The following is a 21,593-nucleotide window of genomic DNA, read 5'->3' as shown; positions in this document are numbered from 1 at the left end:
TCAAATTCCAGCAGGGCTTATTTAAGCCAAAAGATGCTCTTATCTCCTGTGGATCCTGTTAAATTCACACTCTGCTCTTTGGCCATCAGTGATCTGTGTCCTGGGTTCCCCTGTGGCCTGGGCTTCCTGTGGAGGACACAGGGGTGCCTCTCCCATTTGAGCAGGACTCAAAGCTACCAAGGACTGTCCTTGTACTAGTGTCCCTGCCCAGAGGTCTGCCCAGGGGTGTGACAGGACAGACCACGGAGAGAGGAATCCCTTCCTTTGGAGAGGAAGTGAATCCCTAACAGTTTACTTAGAAGCCGCAGGCAGCCAGCCAGCCCCTGAAGTGGCCCTTGAAACAAAATATTCTTGTTGTATAAGGAACTGAAACATTTATTAAGAAATACTAACACCTCAAAAGAAAAATGAGCAAAGGGCATACAAAGAAGTACAAGTGGCTGTTAAACACTGGAAGAGCTTATTCCCCCAGTGATTAAATAAAGGGGTATTTTAAAATGTGAAAGCATCTTTTTGCCTACTAAATTAGATTTAAAAAGAAGAAATGCTCATTGCTGGTGAAGATGCAGAGAGACAGGTCACCTCATTTACTTCTGTGGAGAGTGCTAATGGTTTTACCATTGGGATAGCAATTTAGTAATACATAGCCAGAGATGAACAATATTTATGCTCTTGAACTCTGTCATCCCATTTCTAGAATCTCTCCCAAAGAAATAACCAGATACAATTGAAAATGTAGGTTCTGGGATGTTTGTTACAGCCTTACTTATAACATCAAAGAGTTGGAAACAACTTAAATGAACCAAAATAAGTAGTTTACTAAGAAAATTATGTTCAACCATCTATAGGATGTTTTACAGCCATTAAAAAGCAAACTTTAAAGAATATGTAATTATATAGTGAAATACGATATATTTCTAAGTGAAAGAACCAAGCTATAGAACTGTATATACACAGTGAGATATTTCCTATGCTGCAGAGAAAAACAACTCTGGTGCATAAAAATATAGTGCTTATTTCCATGTAGTGGAAGTAGGTTTTCCTTTCTTTGTATGTTTCTGTAGTCACTAAATGTTCTACAAGGAACAGGTGCTGCTTTTACGATCAGATCAACCCCATTTCCTTTCCCTTCTTTTCTTTCCCTTTCTCTTTCTTTCTTTCTTTTCTTTTTAAAGAGAATGAAGTGGTTCTTGTATGTGTCCTGGCCTGGTGCTTTCCCAAGCCATGGGACGGAGGCTTTGTGTGCCTGACCAGTTCCCTCTGTTCTATTAGGGCAAGCTGGAGATGACCTTGGAGATTGTAGCAGAGAGTGAGCATGAGGAACGGCCTGCTGGCCAGGGCCGGGATGAGCCCAACATGAATCCTAAGCTCGAGGACCCCAGGTTAGTACCTGGCCCAGACCGCTGATGCCTAGGGGGCTGGGAGGTGTAGCCACAGGCCAGGGGGCACTCACTGCCTAGCCGCGCAGAAGTCATGAGGCTCATGTAGCTCTGAGATGGATGTGACTGATTCCAGAGACACACAGAAGGTTAGGGGCAGGTGACAGGCACCTGGGAATGTTGGGCTCCTCAGCTAATTCAAGAAGCAGGCACTTTTGGGTAGCTGTTCGTGGGATGCTGAGCCTGCTGTCATAGGGCAGGTATATATTGTGGTCTGGAACCTTCCCTATGGGGTTGTTATTATTATCATCCCCATTTTGCAGATGAGGAAACAATCTCAGCAAAGTTTAATAAGGTCGTCCCTCTGGGAAAATAGTGAAGCTGAAATTCTCATACCTGGTATGATTGGCTCTGGAGCCCAATCAAGGTCTTTTCCCTGACTAAGCTGCCTTCTGTGGCTCTCATGTGGTATCAATGTTGTTTTTAAATGACCTTTCTGCCTTGATTTTCCTATTTGTGAAATGGGGCCACTGGCTCCTGGCTTCCCTACCTCACAGACCCTAACGGGATATAGATCAATCCAATCCAATGGAGGTAGAAGCTTTGTAGGCAGTTCCTGGGGACTGAAAGATGGTTGGGGGGTGGTGTTGGCATTTGCTGGGTCCCTCTCCATGGCCTGTGTGACTCAGGTCAGACTTAGCACAGATGGCCCACCTGTCACACTCCCTCCTCAGTACCATGGGCCGGCAGAGCAGTGAGAGGCATCCTCGCCCAAGGACGCTGGGATCTGGGTGAAAAGACAAGAAAGACCCGGGAGACCCAGTGGCATACAGTCTGATGTTAAAATGGCCCTTGTTGAGACACAAAATCCTGCATGTCCATTGAGTTGCAAGGCTGACCTAGGGGAAGGTTTTGCAGTTCTTGGTTGAGAAAATCAGTGAGAGAAGTATCAGCTTTCGGGGTTCACCTCCTGCCATTCTTCCCTGACCATGGACTGGCCATGTGCATCTGGGCAGGTGGCCGGGCTTGTCTGGGACTCAGTGGGCCACAGCTCACCTAATGGAGCAGCCCCTCGAGGCTCTGCCCAGCCCCCACATCACTACTATGGGATTAAGTCCTGGATCAGGAGGAGAGAGGGTGTCAGGGTGTCCGAGATCTGGGCCCTTGAGGGTGTGGAGGGCTTAGTGGCACCCTGACAAGGAGGGCAACACTCCTAGCATGGTGGCCAAAGCACTGAGGAGAAGGGAACGCAGGTACAATGGGCTGAGGCCCCTGAGGCTGGGCTGGCCCTGGGCGCTCGTTGGGAGGGCCAGGGTGATTGGGGAGCAGGGTTTAGAGAAGGCTGCTGCAGTAGGGGTGCCCTGCTGACCTCTGGGATCTCACTCACAGGCGCCCTGACACCTCCTTCCTCTGGTTCACTTCCCCGTACAAGACCATGAAGTTCATCCTGTGGCGGCGGTTCCGGTGTGCCATCGTCCTCTTCGTCATCCTCTTCATCCTCCTGCTGTTCGTGGGCATCTTCATCTATGCTTTCCCGGTGAGCAGGCCTGAGGGGAGGCATGGAGCCTGTCTTGGAGGAGCCCTTGGTTTGATGAGGGAGATGTAGCCTACACTCTGGGGGGTTCCCAGTCTGGGAAGGAGACACAGTCCTACCCTCGGAACAGAGTCCCAAGACAATGTCCTCATAGTCCAGTGGGAGAAACTGAGTCCTTGCCCTTGATGGGAGACACAGCTGTGCTCGGCAAGCCCTTGGGAGGTGAGGCTTCTTGGATAGGGGTGGGCAGGGGAACCTTGTTGAAGGAGCATGTGAAGCTGGGTATGGAAGGGAAGGGAAGGGAAGGGAAGGTGCACGTGGCAGAGCAGAGGAGAGGGCCCCTCATTTGTGAGAATGGCTCCTTTTGAGGGCCAGAGGAAGGGAGGAGCTGGGCTGGGATAGAGCGTGCCCTGGCTCCTGCAGCAGGGTGGGCAGGACGCTGGCCCAGAAGCCTGTCACTTGGCATTGTACACCCTGGGGGTCCCTTTCACCTGGTGAGAAGCCAGCTGATGCCTGGGTCGCACTAGTGAGGGCTGCACCCCCAGCTCCACTGGGCCCCTCCTAAGGGAGGAGGGTCTGCATCTCTGTTCCCTGCCTGTTCTTCCTGGTCCTCACAGCTCAGCTCATGAGGGTAACCTTGAAGATGCTCCAGTCCCCACTCTGAGTCACTAGTACTTCAGACCTCGAAGGGATCATGGTGTGTCTAGGCTGACACCTGATTTGTAATGTTTAAAAAATTTTTTAAAGCTTTTTAATATGAAAATTTGAAACTATATGCAAGTAGAGAGAATGGTGTGATCAACAACTCCATGTCATCCTGATTTTAACAGCAAAGAAATAGACACCTAGAGAAGGGGGGTGGCTGGTTCAGGTCTGAGTGGCAGTATGTGCCTGGCGCCTCACCAGGCTTCTGGGCTCCATCCTGGTCAGCACTAGGCCGCCAGCCCCATGCATGTCCCCACAGCAAACAGTCTGCTCTGGGGATTCCTCACCTGTGCACTCTTTGCTTTGTGAATCCTCCAGGAGGACAGAGAGCTCTCTCCTAGGGTGGCTGGCAAGGCCTTGTATCAGTAGAGCATGCTTCCTGTGAGCAAGACAGTTAAAACCTCAGCACCATCTCCTTCAGTCCCTAATATCAGGGACTTGGCATGGTGTACCCTGGGGGTCCCTCTCCTAGGGTTGAAGAACAGCAGAGGGGACTGTCTGGTGTGGACACCTAGGCCCTAGCCACCCTCTGGGCTCTGGCAATGGTCACCCGGAGAGCCAGGCTGAAACGTGTTCTGAGGCTCAGCAAGAAGAGTCATGGCCAATTGGCCAAATATGGCTGCACTCCAGGGGTGGGTTCACATCACAGGGACCTGAAGCTTGTACAATTTGAGGGGCCTTCTTGGAGCAAAGGAAGACAAAATGATAAATACAGGATTAGATATTAGGAAGGGCATGAGCAAGTGTGCAGCTCTGGGGCCCCATGGCCCGTGGTGCCCTGGGACCTGGGGTCAGGCCCCGGACTCTACCTGGTGTTCCCCTGTTGGACAGGTGCAGGGGCTGCATTGGAGAGGGGCAGTTCCCCTCGCCTGGCCTGCCTCAGGCTCACACCTCTCATTTTGAGTATTCAGTTCCAGTGAAGACTTTATTAAGCATGGGGTGTGTGTCTGGGAGGCAAGGGTGTGTGGTGGGGATGAGGGAGGTGATGAACTCGGGGCCACTGGGAAGCTCCGTCCCGTGGGGAGACAGTGAAGCCAGTGAGCATGGCTTCAATCTGATGCCCCATCCTGGGGCTTGGGCCGGGGTTGAGGCAGAGGAGAGCTGGTGCAGACTCGTGCTCCTCAAGGGAGTCCCGTGTGCAGGATGGAGTTCTGGGCATGGAGTCAGGAGGTGGGGCTGGCCTCTGGCCCTGCCAGTGACTTCCTGTGTGACCTCAGCAAGGCCCTCTTATCTGCGTGAAGAGGAGCTGGACTAGGTTAGCTCTGCCCTGTGGGACCTGCCCTGTGGTCAGGGGAGCTCTTTGGCCGTATCCCTGGGTGCACTGCATGTCAAGCCAGCCCCCTGCAAAGAGCCGAGGGGAGGGCAGCAGCAGGTCTGAAATGTATCACTACTGCCATTTCTCTACCCGACCCCAGCCCCTGGCCTGTGGGGACCTGCCCTGGGAGGCATGTTGGGGGCAGACTAGGCCTTCAGTTGCTGGGGAGGAAGGTCCTCCTACCTGGCTAGGAGTGGGGGCAGATTTTCAGTTACTTTCAGCCCATGGTGCGTTCTCATCTCTAGGCCACCTTAGCCCCAGGCCTTGTGGGTAGGAGCTGAGGAGCACTTTGGCCAGTAGCCCTGGTCTGAGCCCCTCCTCTTGTGTCCTGGGCCTCCAACAGCAGCCCCATTCTCCTTGAGTTCTTCTAGAAATTGTCCTCTTTAAAATACCAACTCTGCCTTTCTCCTCCCAGAGCTGGCGTGTGGGGGTCAGATCTAGGTGAGCAGTCCGGGGCTCATGGGCAGCCCAGGCCCGAGGCTACAGACTGTTTTTGTTAACAGGCCTTTGCTACAACCTGGGCAAACCCTGATTCCCTCCAGCCAAGTTATTCAATCACCTGGTGGGTCCCAGACCCTCGCCTGGCTTTTAGGCCTGGAGAGGAGAGGGCCTGGTGGAGAGGGGCCCCAGGCCAGGGCAGCTCCCCTCCAGTTGGCCTAATCTCCTGCCCTCTTGGAAATTGCCCTAGGAGGGGGACAAGGAGGGCAGCCTGTCTGATTCCTCCCAGCTCCCCCACCAGAGCCAGCTGGGAGCAGGGCCAGCGTGGGGAGGCAGGAGGCGATCTGGCGGGGAAGGAGCAGCGGCTTTGTTTCCAGAGTTGGCTTTCCCGGGCGGCGCTGGGGAACATACTGTCCCAATTAGGAGCTCTGTGTTGTGTTGTATGTGTTTTCATGGTTTTTTTGCAGGGAGGAGTGGGGAGAGGAGGTTCCTGTCCGTCGTGCGGCAGGCAGGGCTTAATCAGGGGTGACCCATCTCTGGTTGTGGCCTGCACCATGGGTCACCCCCATACAGCCAAGCTCCCAACTCTTTCTGCCTCTGGACAGGAGTGTGGTGGCCAGTGAGCCCCGGGTTCCCATGTGGGGGTGTGGGGGGCAGGGAGAATCATGGTGGTGCCTTCTGGCCACCTGTCTGATGAAGAGGCCAGGGCAGGCCTGCCCCTGGCCAGGCCCTTCGTGATCAGAGTCTTCTTGGCAGCTGGTTGAACCTGTGAGCGGGCCCTGGATTGATGGGGGTGGAGACAGAGGAGTTCAGGCAGCTGTGGCCCCAGGCAGGAGGGAGGGTATGAGTGGAGTCTCAGGAGGATGGGGCTGTGTGACTGGGGAGAGCACTGGGAGGGTGCGGTGTTGAGCCGAGTGTGGGTGGGAGGGTGCTGCGGGCCAGGTGCAGGCAGGTGGTTGAGTAGGTGAGCCCCCTGTCGCAGCCCCGTCCCAGCCCCACCCCTCCTGGCAGCTGTCACCACGTGTCTTTGCCACCTTCCTTCTCTAGAACTATGCTGCAATGAAGCTGGTGAAGCCCTTCAGCTGAGGACTCTCCGGCCCAGGACCGGCTGCCTTCTCTGCCCAACTTAGCCAGGCTCCTCCAGGCCCTACCATCCTGCCAGGTGGGCAGAGAGACAGATGGACTGGCACATGCTCCAAGAGTTGGTGACACTGAGTCCTGGGATCGTGCCCCTTTCATCATTTCTTTCTCCCCCAACCCAACCTTTTTGGATCAGCCCCTGTGTATTTCGGTATAAAACAGTTTGAACCACAGTGTGGCGCCGGTGTCTGTATCTCCGCAGTCCCTGGGGGGTGTGACTACAGGGGATGCGCCTGGATGTGTGCTGCCTCTGGCTCAGAGTTTGAATAGAACTGCTTATCCTTGGCAAAGTGGGTTGGGGACGGGTGTGTTTGAGGCTCGGTCTGGTCTGCCTAAAGACCCAGCGTGTTCTGCCTCTGCAGGACTTTCCCCTCTCCCCTGCCCCTCTTCACCTGGGCATCTCTTCCTTTCCTAGGCTGCCTGTTACCTGTACCTCCTGTTTCTGTGGCCATGCCCCAGAAGAGGTTCTGCTTTATACACATGAAGCTCCACAGGAAGGGCTGGGCCGGAATCCAGGCAGGGCTTGTTGCTGGACCTCTGGTTATGATCTTATCCCACACGTTCTTGGGATTTCTTGTGATACCCTCCCTCTGTTCCTCATCCTGCTTTAAAGATCTGGTCTGGACAAACGCACCTTTTTCTTGTGGCCTGAAGCCTAGCATTAGCTGTGGGTCTGACATCTGCAAGAATCAGACTTAATGTATGGGAGCAGCAGGAACATACTTAGAGAAAAAGCAAAAGAGCATGAAAACATCATGTTTCCAGAATAGAGCCTTTGCTTCTCTTGCCCGAGGGGCTGGAAATCTGGAGCACAGTGCTGGCTGCCTCCTCTCTTGCTACCCAGGAGGGCTTCTCCTATTTCCCTCCGTGAGCCTGCTTCCCTGGCCCAGGCTCCAAGGCTCCTGAGTGAGCCTTCCAGGCCCCCTCGGTTCATCCCTGCCCTCTGGGACCCGGACTGAGGCCCTACCTCACTCCACCTGCTGGCAGAATGGAGGGGATTGGCACGGGCCTGCTGTCCTGGACCGCTGAGGGTAAGGGAGCTAATCTTGAACCTTGAGTGATTCTCTCTTAGCAGAGGTTCAGGCTGGAGGTGGCCTTCCATGTCTAGGTCTGCATGAACCTTGGGCGCCTGAGTGGTCAGTCCTGAGACCCTGACATGTGAGCCCTGGAGCCAGGTGGCCACAGCTCGCACAGAAAGTGCAGCAGGGCCCAGGGCCCAAAGCTCTCCCGGGGAGGTCTAGCTGGTGGTGAGCCTTCCCTGACTGCCCATGGGGCCACTGTGCGAGCCTGTGTGGAGGCACTGAGGGTCAGCTGTCCTACAGAGGAGATGGGAGGTGAGAGGATGAAAGATAGAGCTGCGGCTTCAGGAGGTGCTTTGAGCATTAGAGGCCATGGGAGGCCTGAGGTGTGTGAAGGCAGAGAGGAGGAAGCAACTGGGGAAGGAAAGACTGGAGACAAAAGGGAGAATATAGGGTAATTAATGGAACCAGTTCCTAGAGAAGCAGGACAGGGTGTTAGCTTTGGAAAGAAACTTCTCTTTTTTTTTCCAGGCATAGGAAGGCAAGAGGAAATAAATGTATACTATATAACTGTCAGTTAAACAGTTTTGGGTGACATTGTCACCTGCTCATTAATATTTTCATTTATTCATTTGTTTTTTCTTGGTGCGCTTGAGTGGCAGATAATAGAAAACCTTACTTAAACTAGTAAAGGGAATTTAATGGCTTTGCAGAAATAAAACATTCAGAAGGACTAGCTTCAGGTCAGGTTCCATCCAGCTCTTCAACACAGTCACCAAAACCTTGCCTACTTTCTCTGCTCTGCTCTCCTCTGGGTTGGCTTCAGTCTAAAGCTGGCTTCATTCCTAGAGCTGGGGTTGAATCTGCTCCTTGGGACTGTATAAGCCACCAACCAAAACTCAGGAAGATTGATTGGATGGTGAGGAGACACCATGTCCACCGAACATTTATTAAGATACTCCACATGGCAGCCCCAGAGCAGATTCTGTGGATGCCACAGTGAATTACCTATGGCTCCTGACCTTCCATAGCTCCCAGCATGGGGGGAAAAGTATATCAGGAAACTACAGTTTTTTGTCCCTTTATAGGCGTAGCAGAGAAGGGCACCTGCTCCTCGTGGGCAGGGATTTGTCAGAGAGCCAGGCTAGTTCACTGCAGGAAGGCATGGCTGGGAGTTGAGAAGGACGGAGGACTGTAAGAGCAAGGCCAAGCGTTGAAGCCCCTTGTGTGTGCAGCCGAGGAGTCTGAACTTCAATCTGGAGGCAAGCAAGAAGCACAGAAGGACTTAAAACTGAACTGGCCTTGATCAGAATCATGGGTTTTGAAAAATCATTCCAGTCCAGTTCTTAGGAGACAGGAGTCCCCTGGGGGCACATGACTTCAGATTATAAAAGCCTTATGGCCTTTGAGGGGGTGAGGGTCCAATGATCTCACCCAATTCTTAACAAGGACTGTGATCACAAATGGTGAAGAACAGTTGCTCAGGACGCTGTGCGGCCAGTTGCTGGCAGCTGTTCTAGAAGACTACTTCATTAGTCCAGAAGCCAACTGGGGAAGACCTGAAAGGCAGGGCAGGAGTCATTCATTCATGCTTTTCATTCAGTCATTAAAAATGGCTTTCCGTGTACTAGGCAGAGTGCTGGGCTCTAGAGATACAATGTTGAGCAAGATAGAGGGTCCTGTCATTTCAGATCTCACAACTGAGTAGGAGAGGGAGGCAAATTGATGGGCAATTACAATGCACTGATGGATGAGCATGGGCTACAGGGTCAAGAGCAGGGTGTGGAGAAGACAATAGAGGAAACAGGGTGTGCAAACTCTAGTCATAGTGGAAAATGGTTAAACATCTCTAAGAATATCCACACGGACACAAAGAGAACAGTGGTTCTCAATCGGCCGATTTTGCTCCTTGAGGCACATTTGGCAGTGTCTAGAGACATTTTTGATTGCCTGACTGGAGGGTGGGGTGGAGCAGGTGCTACTGGCATCCAGTAGGTGCTGAACATTGTTCAGTGCAGAGGACAGCACTCCACGTGCACCCCATCCCTGCCCAAGAATTATCCAGTCTCAAGTGCTGATATTGTTGGCTATTGAGAAACTCTGGCATAGAGAGAGTGGCTTCCAGAGACATTGAGCAATTAGACTTTATAGGCCTAGGGGAGTGACCAGTTGGGGCTGGGATTGCAGTGGGGTGGGAAAGGAGATAGATGCCAAATGACTCCCGGTTGTCTGGCATTGTGAGTGGTGGTACCATTCATGAAGTCAGTTTTAGACAAGAAAGTTCAGACATGTTTAGGGCACAATCAAAATACCCTTCCTGCCCACCTGCAGGTATGGTCTCCTCCCTTCACAAAGTTCTAGAAAGCGTCATCTACCCTTGCAGTGTCCATGTCCGAACCTGGCACTCACTTCCCCACCCAGTGTCATCTAACTTGGTCTCCGTGACAGCTTCTGTGGGTCTTCTCCAGCAGCCATCCTCTTTCTTTTCCTCCTTGCTGAAAGCACCCTGATACTGTTCCCTATGGCCATAAGCTGAGGAGGGAGCCCTACCCCAACTCTAAGGGGAGGTGTCTTATTATATCTGACCAATCTCAGCAAGCCATTACCCTACCAGGGATTGGTTTAGGAAAAGGCATGTGACTCATTTATAACCAGTGAGCGGTGAGAAGAAGATGGGTGGTGGTTATAGGGATGGGATGCAGCTGGGAAAGTTTCTAGGAAAGTTTTATCCTCAATACTAAAGGACACACAAGGAGGCACATCTTCATCTTTTGCCTCCTAATCCCATTGTGGAAAGAGGTAATGAATGCCATCTTGTGATCATGAGGGGCAAGCGGTCCACACAGAGGATGGCAGGGACCTCGTTCTGGATGATGCTACTGAAAGAACCAACTCTGGAACTGCCCTTACCTCTAGACATCTTATTACATGGGATCATAAATTCTGTATTATTTAAGCTCTCCTTGGTTGGGGAGTGTGCTACCCACAGCTCCTGGCCTCCTTGCTGGTAAGCTTCATTCTGCCCCCCCACCTGAAGACTGTTTTTATTGCAGTCGCCAACAGCCAGGGCTGCTGTGTACAGGCACCGCATCTGCGGCATCATGCATTTATTATTTATTATAACAATTTTCCTACAGATGGTGGTAAAGTGTTTTGTTCTAATAAAATCAGTGTGTTACAGTAATTTTCTGATAGAAGTGAACTACCTTGGGGAAGGGGCACCTTTTTCTAATCCACACCAGGGCCCCAAGTAGCGCTGGTTGTTAAATCTGTGGACAGCAGTTGGCAGGGCTGCACAGTCTCTCTGCTTGACTCACTTTCAGTCTTTGGGGGCCATGATACCTCCTGACTTCCCTCCTCTCTCCTCTCTCTCCAGCCTCGCCCTCTCCACATCCTTCTTGAGGTCTACAGTGTTCCCCAAGGCTCTTGCCTGGCCCGTGTTCTCACACTGCACACCTCCTCAGCAATCTCCCCCACTCCTAGGGCTTCGGTTGCCCTTCAGAGGCCACTGTCCCAGCATCCCTACCTCCAGCTCTGTTTCTGCCCTGTGCCACAGCCGCATCATCCTGCTGCTTCCCAGTGGGCATTTCTACCAGCGCGATGCACAGGCACTCAGACGCAAGACCTCCTCCTCAACATCACCATCTTTTTACCTGATGAAAGAGTTCCTGCTCTGCTGTTCCCTCCATGTACCCAGTCACTGGAGCTGGGCATGTGGGAGGCTTCCTGAGTCCTACCTCCTCCTGACCCCACATCTAAACCATCACCAAATCCCACAGATTCTGGCTCTTGGATCCCTGAATCAAGCTGCCTCTCATCACCACCACCTCCCCTTAGGTCAGGCCGACGTCACGGCGCCCCGTGCCACTCCTCAGCCTTCTTCCTGTCCACTCCCTGATTCACTGTCCACAAGCATCCACATCAGATCCAGCCATGGATGTCCCCCATCCTCAGGAGGCAGGACAACCATACCAGCACACGGCTCCTCCAGAGGCTGCCCCTGGCTTGCCTTTCCTGCCTTATCTGTTGTCTTTTTCTCTGCTCTGCTGAGTGGAACCATTTGTAGACCTGGCCTGTGCCCATCGCTCAAGTCTCAGCTCAGTCCCTTCCTCTGGGGCATTTCCTCTGACCCACTCTGGTGCTCCACCACCACTGAAATCCAGCAGACTTGACTGTCGCCGCCTCCCCCTGCTCTTATTCTGTGCCTCCAGGGCTGAAATCACATCTCAACCCTTAATGAGATGTCTGCTTCCTTCACTGAAGGGACTTTACTAAGTGTTTCATTGCAAGTTCTCTTTAAATAGCCAGGCCCTCAGAGCGATTTCAAAAGGGATTTTTATGTCCTGAAGTTCAGTTAGTTCTCAACATTTGAGACCCAGTCGTGCTGCAAGGTGGAGAATAAGTCTCATGTCTGTTCAAAAATGGTTCAGTAAAACTTGATAAGCCTTTTGTATCCAGAATATTCAGTTCCCCGCCTTTATTTTCTCTACTGGTGTTTTGGAGAGAGATGTTCTGCACGCAGGCACACACACACACTATTTCCTGTGCCTTTGCCAGGGCTATGCTGCAGCCCAGGATGGGGTGACAGGGAGACTGGACAGACAGAAAGAGCTATGAGCACAGCCTTGACCTGCCCGGCCCTGGGCTCGCATTCCCTTCCCCATTTCACCTCCACCCCCAGGAACTCAAACTTGTCTCAATCCTCTCTCCACGTGTTTCATTAATGCAGGATTATGGGATTTCCAGGGGGCCAGGTGGGCGTCCCCAGACAGTAACACGGGGACAACCCAGGGAACGTTTGCTGCTGGTGGAAGAGAACAAGGGACGGCCAGGGTTCAGCCCAATGTGCTTGTCCTTAAATGGCAGCTGAGACCCTGGGAACGTCCCTCTCCCGCTTTCCCTGTTTTTCTTTCCTCTGGGACAACTAACTGCCACTCCTATCCCCTGTGGCTTGGCCCAGTGTGGCTTTCATACCATCTCTCTACCTTTGTTTTGGTCTTTCTTTTTCATAGTGTGTGTGTATCAAAGAGAGAAGGCAGATGAGGCAGATGGAGAAGGAGACAGAGGAACAGAGACAGAGACAGGGAGCTGAGGACTGCTGGTGGGGGCAGGAAAGGGCAGGACTTCACAGGCTGCTGGTGCCTTTGCCCAGCTGGCCATCCGTCCGCCAGCGGCCGGAGCTGCTCCCTCTGCCCTCCGCACTGGCCCCCCGCTTAATCTATTAGAAACAAAGCATGGGATGGAGAGCGACAACCCCATCCCTTACCCTGCACAGGTGCCTGCAGATCCAGGTGGGGAAGCCTCCTGTCATGTTTCCTGCGTAGCCCAGTAAGTCACTGTAGGCTCCATCCATTATCTGGCAGGGCTGGCTTGTGTGTGTTTGGGGATGGGCTGGAGTTGGGGGGCAATGGTCCGTTCTGCTCCTGGGAAGAGGGGCTGAGTGTGTGCCCCAGCCCAGCTGGTCCTCCGTGTTCCCACCGTCAGCCTGGGGCCAGAGCCTGACCATCCCTTCCCCCAGCAGGCTCACAGGACCACAGTGGGGCCCTCCTCGGGGTCCCTTGTGCAGCCCCACCCACCACGGCCTCCTGGGCCCCCTCCATCCCCCTGCTGGCTCAGGTCTACATAGGAAACTCTTCCCTTTCCTGCTGGCTTCAGCAGAGATGCTCTGGTATCTTTTTCAAAAGGAGTTTGACCAAGAACCAAGGTTCACCCAAACGCACAAAGAAGTCACGCACTTATAAATGGGTAATGCCTTTTTAAAATCGTGCTGGTGTATTTTGCCTCTTTATGATGTATTTTTTCCCCCTCCTTTTCCTGGAGTACTTTTACCATCCAGGCTTACCACCCAGAGAAGAAGAGGGTGTCAAAGACCCCTCATGATAGGGAAGACTGAAGGATACTACTGTCTGAAATACCCGGAAAACACCCCTCTTGGATCTCCGTGGACATGGAAATGCAGAGAAGCTTGCCTTGGGAGCTCTCCCACCGTGGAGACCCAGACTCGCCTGGAAGACAGTCTGGGAGCAGAGCTTCAAGGGCCAGAAGGCTTCTTCAGGCTATAAAAGGATTCCCAGCCTGACAGATTCTGGGCAACAGAGAGATTTTATTAGAGCATGGCTTTAGAATCAGGCAGCGAGCAGTTCTAGCCCTGCCTCTGCCACTTAGCAGTGGAACCTTGGACGGGTCACTTATTCTAGGCCTCCGTTTTCTTATCTGAAACACAGAGTGATGGTGGGCTGTTCCTCCCAGGGCGTTTGAGGGCCGGCTGCGATGATGCCCAGTGCCTGACATAGTGCGAGCGCTGGACTGCAGGCACTGGCCCAGGCGCCTGCACAAGCAAATACACTCTGGTGTGCACCCTGGGCATGCATGCTTTCTCTGTGTGTGTGTGTGTGTTTCACACTGTCGGCCAGAATATTCTCTTGAAACCTAAAAAAGGAGTGTGTGAATGTGGCCATCATCAGGGATAAATTAATCCCAGACATGTGAAGGGTTTTCTTTTTTCATTCTCAGCCCTACTGCAAATTCAATTATGACTCTTTGCCAGCTACTGAAATGAGGGGACAAGTAAGTACGTGGCTGGGCCTGGAAAATGGGGCAGGGCAGGGACCCTCCTTGATCTACACCCTCTTCCCCCTTCCCTGCTCTCCAGGATCCAGGAAAGAGTTGCAGGCATTCTGGGATTCCCCACACCAGTTGAGCCTTGGGGCAGCAGCCAGGTGCCATCCAAAAACGTGGAACTGGCAGAAATAGAGCTGCCCCTCTGAGAACTGAACTAGGAAATGACCACACATGGGGCCAGAGCATTGGCTGGCAAAGGCTCCCTGATGAGGTGACTGGTCCCAGGGCCTGGCAAGCCTTAATGGTGCACGTGTTCAGCCCTCTGGGAGAAAAGCCCGAGTCTCAGACACTGACCTTGACTGTGTCTAGGGAAGAGAACTTGGCGAGGGGACCCCTTGGCAAGGCTTTCTATCCCCCATGGCTACTGGGGCCTGGGCCGCGAAACATTTAATTTATCCCTCACTCTTCACACTCATGGGCACACTTCTCACGGTGTTTTGGCTTCCAGCACAGATCTGCTTACAGGAAATGCGTGTGCCGTCATGCTGGGGCAAGCTGCGGGGTGCACTGAACACTCACACACTGGCATTTTGGTTTATATACCCCTCTCTGAGCTCCATTAATGAGTTCTGCCCCTTGGAGCTGGACTCACTTCTCTCAGACCTACGTAATCAGGGTCTTTGCCTGCAAACATGCCTGGAGGTGTGGGGAGCCCTCTGGGTCAAGAATGCCCCTTGGGAAGCCTGCTGGAGGAAATGGGACCAGCGTCTTGGTGGTACCTTTCCCTTGGGCTGGGGAGATTTGGGCCTTCCTGTCTGCCACACAGGGATGAAGCGCTTCTCTCTCAGGCCAAGGAGTGGCCTGCTGTGACAGCGCTCCTCATCTTATTCTTCTAGAAGCAACTGGCAGGGAGGGGAATTGAATTACTCTAAGAGCATTGCAGGGATGGGGGACAGACATGTGGGCGTGCCTATGAGAGAAGGTCAGGTGAGGCTGGTTTTGAAAGAATGGATGTATTGGCGGAGATGGAGTTTTGAATGGGGGCGTTGTGAGTGGGCAGTCAGGGAGTTTGGGGCTGTGAGGTGAGGTGAGGGGTGGGGGTGGGGTAAGGATGCCCTGGGATCTTGAATAGAGAGACTTGAAGCAGGGCGCTAAGAGGTCCTATGGGGACAGGCCCGCAGGCCTACAGGAGCAGGCCTCAGGCTGGAGGTAGGGCTCTGTCTGCCCTCCCCTGGGACCTCTTACATAACCCAGCCCCGGCCAGGGAGAGCTGGATTTTCACGGTTGGGCTCAAGGTGCCAGAAGAATGAGAAAAATGGGCTGGAGGGAACCCCTGCACCACAGAATAGGAGGGAAGAGCCCAGGCAGGCAGGGATGTGTGTGGGCAGGGGACTGGGGTCGGGGCTGTGTCAGCCCTGGTCAGCCAGTGCCGGCCCTGGAGGAGCCTGGTCCTGCTTCCCCAGGGTCTCTGGGTGGGGGTGGGGCTCCACTCCATATTCAGTCACACTGTCTTGGAAGGTTGAGACCCACATCCCACCAGGCCAGGCTCCCGGGCCACGGCTGCACCCAGGACGAGCATGTCCCCACCTACAGCTCTCCCTCGGGTTCCCAGTAGGGTAGAGGAACTCAGGGAGGGGGCATGGGGGCAGTGTGCCCCTGGGAGAGCCGCCTCTTCCCGGGCCTCCAGAGTTGGCTCAGTTCACGGGTGAGGATGAGGTTGGAGGCTGGTCCCACCTCCAGGCTGGTCAGAGGAGGGAGCCGTTGGCTACGGAGTGCCAACTATGGACCAGGTGCTATGCCAGGTATTATCACCTTTAATCCTCACCTATGAGAGGCAGTATTTTTATCTCCTCTTTAGAGACCAGAAAACTGAGACTCAGGGAGGCCACACAGCTGTTACGGAAAGGTTAACCCAGACATACTGACTCAGTGCTGTCTCGTTCTCTCCCCGTACCCAGGTCCAGCCCCCTCCCTCCCCAACCAGTGTCATGAGTGGTGAACTTCAGGATGGACCTAGAGCCCCTGGCTGGTGGGTAGGTAGGTGGGAGGCAGGAGGCAGGTGGGCATAATTGTGTGTGGAGGCAGCACTGGCTCTGTAAAGTTCTCAGTTTTTTCATTCACTCAACAAATATGTACTGAGCACCTGTCATGCCCAGGCTCTTCCCTAAGCACAGCATTCTTGCCCTTGTAAAACCTCAGACAGTAGTAGGTAAATGCAGGGAGGAGAGTAAGGCGGGAGGAGGAGATAGAAATGCAGATGGGTGGGGAGTGGCCTTTTCCTGTAAAACTGGGGAAGAAGTCCTCTGAAAATGCAGCCAAAGTGAGCAAACCCTGGCTGGAATGAGAGAGGGAGCCTTGTAAAACTGGGCGAGGGCCTCCGGGCAGAGGGCAGAGCAAGTGCGGAGGCCCCGAAGCAGGGCTGAGCTCGGCTTGCTGGTCTCCTCACGTGGGCCCCTGCCCGGGAGTTGGCCCTCACCCCCTATATGGCTTACCTTAAAGTCCTTCTGGGCCAGGGGAGGTGGTGTCTCTGCAGTTCATTCCCATCACCCCCTGTGTTGCCCTTGTCTGGAGCGAGGTGGGTGTCCTCCCCTCTCTAGGCTAGGCTAGGCACGGTCCAGCACCCCTTGGCCATCCTCTTTCCCATGGCTGACTGCCTGGGGAAAGGCTCCCAGTGTTGGCACTCCTCACTGTCTGCTCTAACCCCTGTTGAGGATTCGGGCAGCATGCTATTTCCAGATGGGCAAGGGTGACTATTTTATTTTTAAAAATAGCTTTTATTGGTTTTTGTCTTATTGCAAATGTAATATATGTTCATTATAGAAATTTGAGAACATGGCTAGCAAAAGGAAGAGTATAAAAGGACCACTAATCCCATTACCCAGAAAGAACCACTGTTGGCATTTGGGTATCTCTAGAATTTTCCATGTGGGTATGACATACATATATGTTGGTATTTTTAAAGGATATGATCTCACTGTACATAGTGGTTTGTAACCACTATACTGTGAGTGTCCATTTGCATCGCTGAATGTGCCCCTACGATGTGGCTCTCTGGTTCCAGAACAGCCAATCGTTTGGATAAGCCATGGTTTATTTAGCCAGGCTCCTGTTGATGAACTTTTAGGTAGTTTCCCTTCTTTTTGGAGCATATCCTCTCCAGTCTCCTCTCCAGGACTCTTCCCTGGCCATTCTGGGAGGTTACTTTGAAGTGTCTAAGCAAGTCCTTGAGATATGAGGCAGGATAAGATGCCTCCTGATGCCAGGGGTCAGGACAGGGGTATGGGCTGGGCAGGTGGGTCCCTGCTTCTATCTCTAGGGCAGAGGGCCCTTTGTGTCTCTCAGTTCCCCCAGGCAGACTCACTGAGAACACGGAACAGATAGGATTTAACTAAGAAAACCATGTTTCTCATAGCTGTTCCCAAACCCTGCTGCTTTTGGAAGAAGGAAACTCTCATCTTCTAGCCTGCCCACAATGGGCTGGGGTTGGGAATGGCAGGAGGGGACGGTAGGGGGACTGGAGACCCAGGATGGATGGGGATGGGGACAGGGGGCTCAGGATCACCTGCACTGAGGTGAGGGTCCTGAGAGGCCGCAGGCTGCTGATGGTTCAGGAGGCACTGCCGGGAAGCTGTGGGCGGTGGTGGAGGAGGGCTGGGGGAGGTGTCAGGTGAGGCCCCGCAGGACAGTGCAGGTGCAGTACGGCCAGTGAGGCTGGCTGGGCCTCACTGATGGTGAAAAGCCTTCATTGCCATCTCCGTGAAGCCACTCTGATTTTACCCAGGTAGGCTGGGAGCCCTTGCTTCCATGGTTTGTGTCCCCCAGAGCCCCTCCACTGCATCTTACCATCCCAGCAGTCATTTGGGTCAGCCTGAACTTGACTACCAGCTCTCTGACTCCTCTCCCCACCATCTGTGAGGCCTGAGGCTGTTCTGTTCTCACCTCAAACGTGGAAGCATCTTATCTCTTTTAGAGAGTCACTGTGAGGTCCAGAGGCCAGGAATGTAGAATGTGGTACAGAGTAGATGCTTGAGTTTTTAATATTTCTTTTACATTTTCTTCTCCTACTTTTGTCTAAGTCTTTGAGGGGATATAAAATGTCTTCTCTATTCCTGTGCTTTCCCATCCCCAGTGGTGGTCTCTGTGCACCTTGGGAGGTACACAACACTTCACTGGGGCATGGGAAGAAAATATTTACAAAATCAAAGCTATTACTCTTTCCTGATATGTAATGCTTGGATCGATCCTGGGCATCTCCTGGGCCAGGTGTTAGATGGTACAGTTCTATGTCAAGTAGATAGGTGTCCTGAGGAAGGGGTATTAGTAGCATTACCCTTATTTATCAGCTTTTGGTGTGAGCCTGGTTAAGAGGATTTACAGATTACATTATCTGGATTTAACTGAAATAACTCTCACAAAAATGGACACATGGTTTAGAAAGATTCTTGCTGTGAAACACTCTGATTGAAGATAAACTAACAAAGCAAACAGAAGAGAATAGTAGATTGAAGATAAGCTAACAATGCAAACCAGAAATGCCTCCCAGAGCTCCTACACCAGCAAGGGCTCACCTGACAAGTTGCATTAGGAAGTAAAAAACAAGGACTTTATCATATCTGACAAGAGGTCAGGGAACAAACTGAGGTATCAAGAGGACTAGTTGAAATTAGGATTTCATCCACTACATGTACCAGCAAGCCTTGTCCTAAACATAGCGCGTGCCTCCAGATATTAACTCATGGCAGTCATACAGGGATGTAATTCAGGGAGAGATAAGGAGACGTATACTGGGAATGCATGCTCAGGCTTTTCACTGATACAGGTTTGCTATCAAAAGGTTTGGAGACTGCTACCCCAGAGCCTCCAGCACCAGGCCTGGCATGCGGCGGGGCTCAGGTAGCTTGTGTAGGGCTGACCTGTGCTTTATGTGAGTGTGGGTCTGCCTGTAAGAGGTTTTCATGACTGCGTAAGTATTCTGTTCACCTCCCTTATTTGGAGCACTCTTCCCGCCTCCTCCTGCCCATGCCCCGGCCCCCCAACCACTTTTCCCCTCATTTATCCTCTCCTGCCGGTGGGTGCCCCTGCCTGACCCTCATTAACTCAAAGTGTAAAAACCATTTGTCTACAGCCCCCTTCTCCCTGTCCTCCCTTAGATGGGGGCTGGGGCCAAGCCCTGCTTTCCTCCCATGGGCTGCTCTGTGGTTTATGAGCCAGATCTGAATCTGCTGGACCCCCTAGAACAGGCTGGACTTGTTAGGGGATGGCTCCTGGGCTGCTCAGAAGACCTGCAGAGAATGAGAGATGGCCCTGGGGGAGCCCAGATCTGACCTGCATTCCTCAGAAATGGCAGGCCTGCCTTAGAAGGCTGCACAGGTCGCTCACCACATACCTTTTAGGGCCTGATTCTTCAGGGCAATGACACTCCCTCCCCAGAGCGCTGTAGGACACAAGCAGGGCAGCCATGTGTGGCCATTCTTTCCAGCTCTCTCCTCTCCATCCTTGCCCTAGCCACCAGGACCTCTGCCCTCAATCTTCCCAGTGACAGGGAAGAAGGAGGGAAAATTGGGCCTGGAATTAAACCAATTAATAAATGTTAAGTGCTTAGAACTCTATGGAAGTGTGTTGCGATGCCAAGGAGGTGATGGATGAATCAGGAAGGGTGGCCGAAGCCTTTGGGAGGCAGCCCTGCAGGTCCTGAAGATGGGGGACAATCCACACATGAAGAGGGAGCCTGCCCGAGTGGGAGTATCTGGCGTTGCCGGCAGTGCATGGCATCCCAAGGCCCTGTTGGGGTCTCCTCTGGGGAAGGGGCCCCCTATCCTCCTCTGGCTCAGTCTCAGCAGGTTGCCTGCGGGACTGGTTGCCTGCCTTCCTTGGGGCAGCCCAGCAGGGCAGGCAGAAGTGAGTGGGGAGGGTGTGCCCTCCTCCTTCCTGTGCTGGCAGGAGCCCAGAGGAATCCAGGAGTCAGAAGTGGATGCAGGGTTTGTGGCCAGGAGCCCAGCCTGGCCCTGTGCAAGAAGGCATTTGAATTTTCATTGCTCAGGGGGAGCCACAAATTGTCTTGATGAGCGTGGTTGGGTTTATGTAACGTAAACACCTCAGCACACAGATTCCCCCTTGCAGGGAGGACAGGTGGGGGCCTCATATGCTGGCTGCTAGAGGCAGGGGATGGGGACTAGCTAGCCTCACCCAGGAGCTGGGTTGAGGCCGCCCAGGCAGGATGCCAGGTTGGTGGAGTCTGAAATTCCCCCATCAGTGCTTCATTCACTGGCTTAGGCAACTATGTCTCCTGGCTTCTTATTTAAAGCCAGCCCACTCTCCACTCCCAGCTGAGGGTAACTGAGCAGGTCTCCCCATTAGGTAAGTAAGTTGAGACCGTCTCTTCCTCCCTCTACCCATCCTGACTTTGATGGCCCAGAGCACCCTCAGGGACCTGCAGGGAGATGGGTAGTGGCCCTTAACTAGAAGCAAATAGTGGGTAGGGGCTGGGTTCCACAGGTCTCCAGCCTTGTCACATAGCAGGACCTGAGGGTCAGGACAGCAGAGCTGGGGCAGGTTCAGCACCCTCCTGGACCTCTTCCGGGGAGGCTATCTTGCATCTTGGCCTGCGACAGGCCTGGCCTGGTGCTTCTCGGGTGGGCTGTGTGGGTGGCCCTCAGCTGCCCTGGACTGAGACACCCCCTGACCCCCCACCTTCCCTTGTGGCCGTCCCAGCCCAGGCCCTCTCTGGCCCCTGTGGTGGCTGCTCTGGGGCTCATCAGAGCCACCGCTGACCTGCCTTCCCACCCACCAGGGTAAAAATAGATGTTTCCACCGTGGCCACCTCCACAGCCTCAACTTTCTTCTACTTGAGCCCCTGCCAGGGCTCGCTCAGTGAGGGAAGCATGAACGGCAGAGCTGAGCCTGGCGTCAGGGCCCTGCTGAGGCGCCCAGCTGCTCCTGAACGGCTCACTGTTCCAGGAGGTGACCCCGTGAGTCCCTCCTCCAGGCCTGGGGCATGCCCTGCTCACCCGGGCCTCTTCCCATTTCCCTGGGCTTGCCAAGCTGGTCTGGCTTCTCAGCCCCTTGCCCTCCACCTGGGTGGATGAACAGTATTTAGTCCCTTCCTTGCAGGGCCAGCTCTATGCGTGTGTGTACACAGGGCCTGCATCGAGAAGGGCCTTCACACTTGGTTTAATACTGTGCTGTCACCACCTTGAAATTTTTAATAACTTTTAAACAAAGAGTTCTGCATTTTTATTTTGTACTGGGCCCCGTGAATTACATAGCCAGGCCTGCTCCAGTAGGAGCCACTAGTCTGACCCAGGTCTGATGGGAGGAGCACATCCTGTCCCTTGGGGAGCCCATAGATGGGAGCAAGAGGCTTGGCAGCCCTTAGAATCCACACTGTCAAAGGGGCACACATGGTCTTTGGCCCTTGTGAGACTCAGGCCAATGTGGGAGACACAATCCTTGCTGTCAGGGAGCGTCAGGTCTCCAGCCCTGAGCTTGAGAGCTGAGATTAA

The 21,593-nt window shown here is 53.3% G+C and overlaps 1 protein-coding gene and 1 long non-coding RNA gene across 22 annotated transcripts in view; one reads left to right on the top strand and one right to left on the bottom strand.

Annotated features, from left to right (window-relative positions):
- Nucleotides 1–6,687, top strand: part of DYSF (dysferlin) — a 224,339-nt gene extending 217,652 nt beyond the window's left edge. For all 21 annotated transcript variants that reach the window (XM_036908364.2, XM_036908361.2, XM_036908363.2 and 18 more), the window contains 3 exons: nucleotides 1,273–1,382; nucleotides 2,769–2,916; nucleotides 6,419–6,687. In XM_036908364.2, the coding sequence (XP_036764259.2) occupies nucleotides 1,273–1,382; nucleotides 2,769–2,916; nucleotides 6,419–6,457 (297 nt within the window). In that variant the 3' untranslated portion in view covers nucleotides 6,458–6,687. The remainder of the gene's footprint in view (nucleotides 1–1,272; nucleotides 1,383–2,768; nucleotides 2,917–6,418) is intronic.
- Nucleotides 1–21,593, bottom strand: part of LOC130682574 (uncharacterized) — a 252,916-nt gene that overhangs the window by 167,202 nt on the left and 64,121 nt on the right. The window lies entirely within an intron of this gene.

The sequence above is a fragment of the Manis pentadactyla genome, chromosome 2 (genome assembly GCF_030020395.1).
Source record: "Manis pentadactyla isolate mManPen7 chromosome 2, mManPen7.hap1, whole genome shotgun sequence".
NCBI classification, from domain to species: domain Eukaryota; kingdom Metazoa; phylum Chordata; class Mammalia; order Pholidota; family Manidae; genus Manis; species Manis pentadactyla.
Note: the sequence above shows the minus strand (reverse complement) of the source record. Positions and strands in the feature narration are given on the sequence as shown.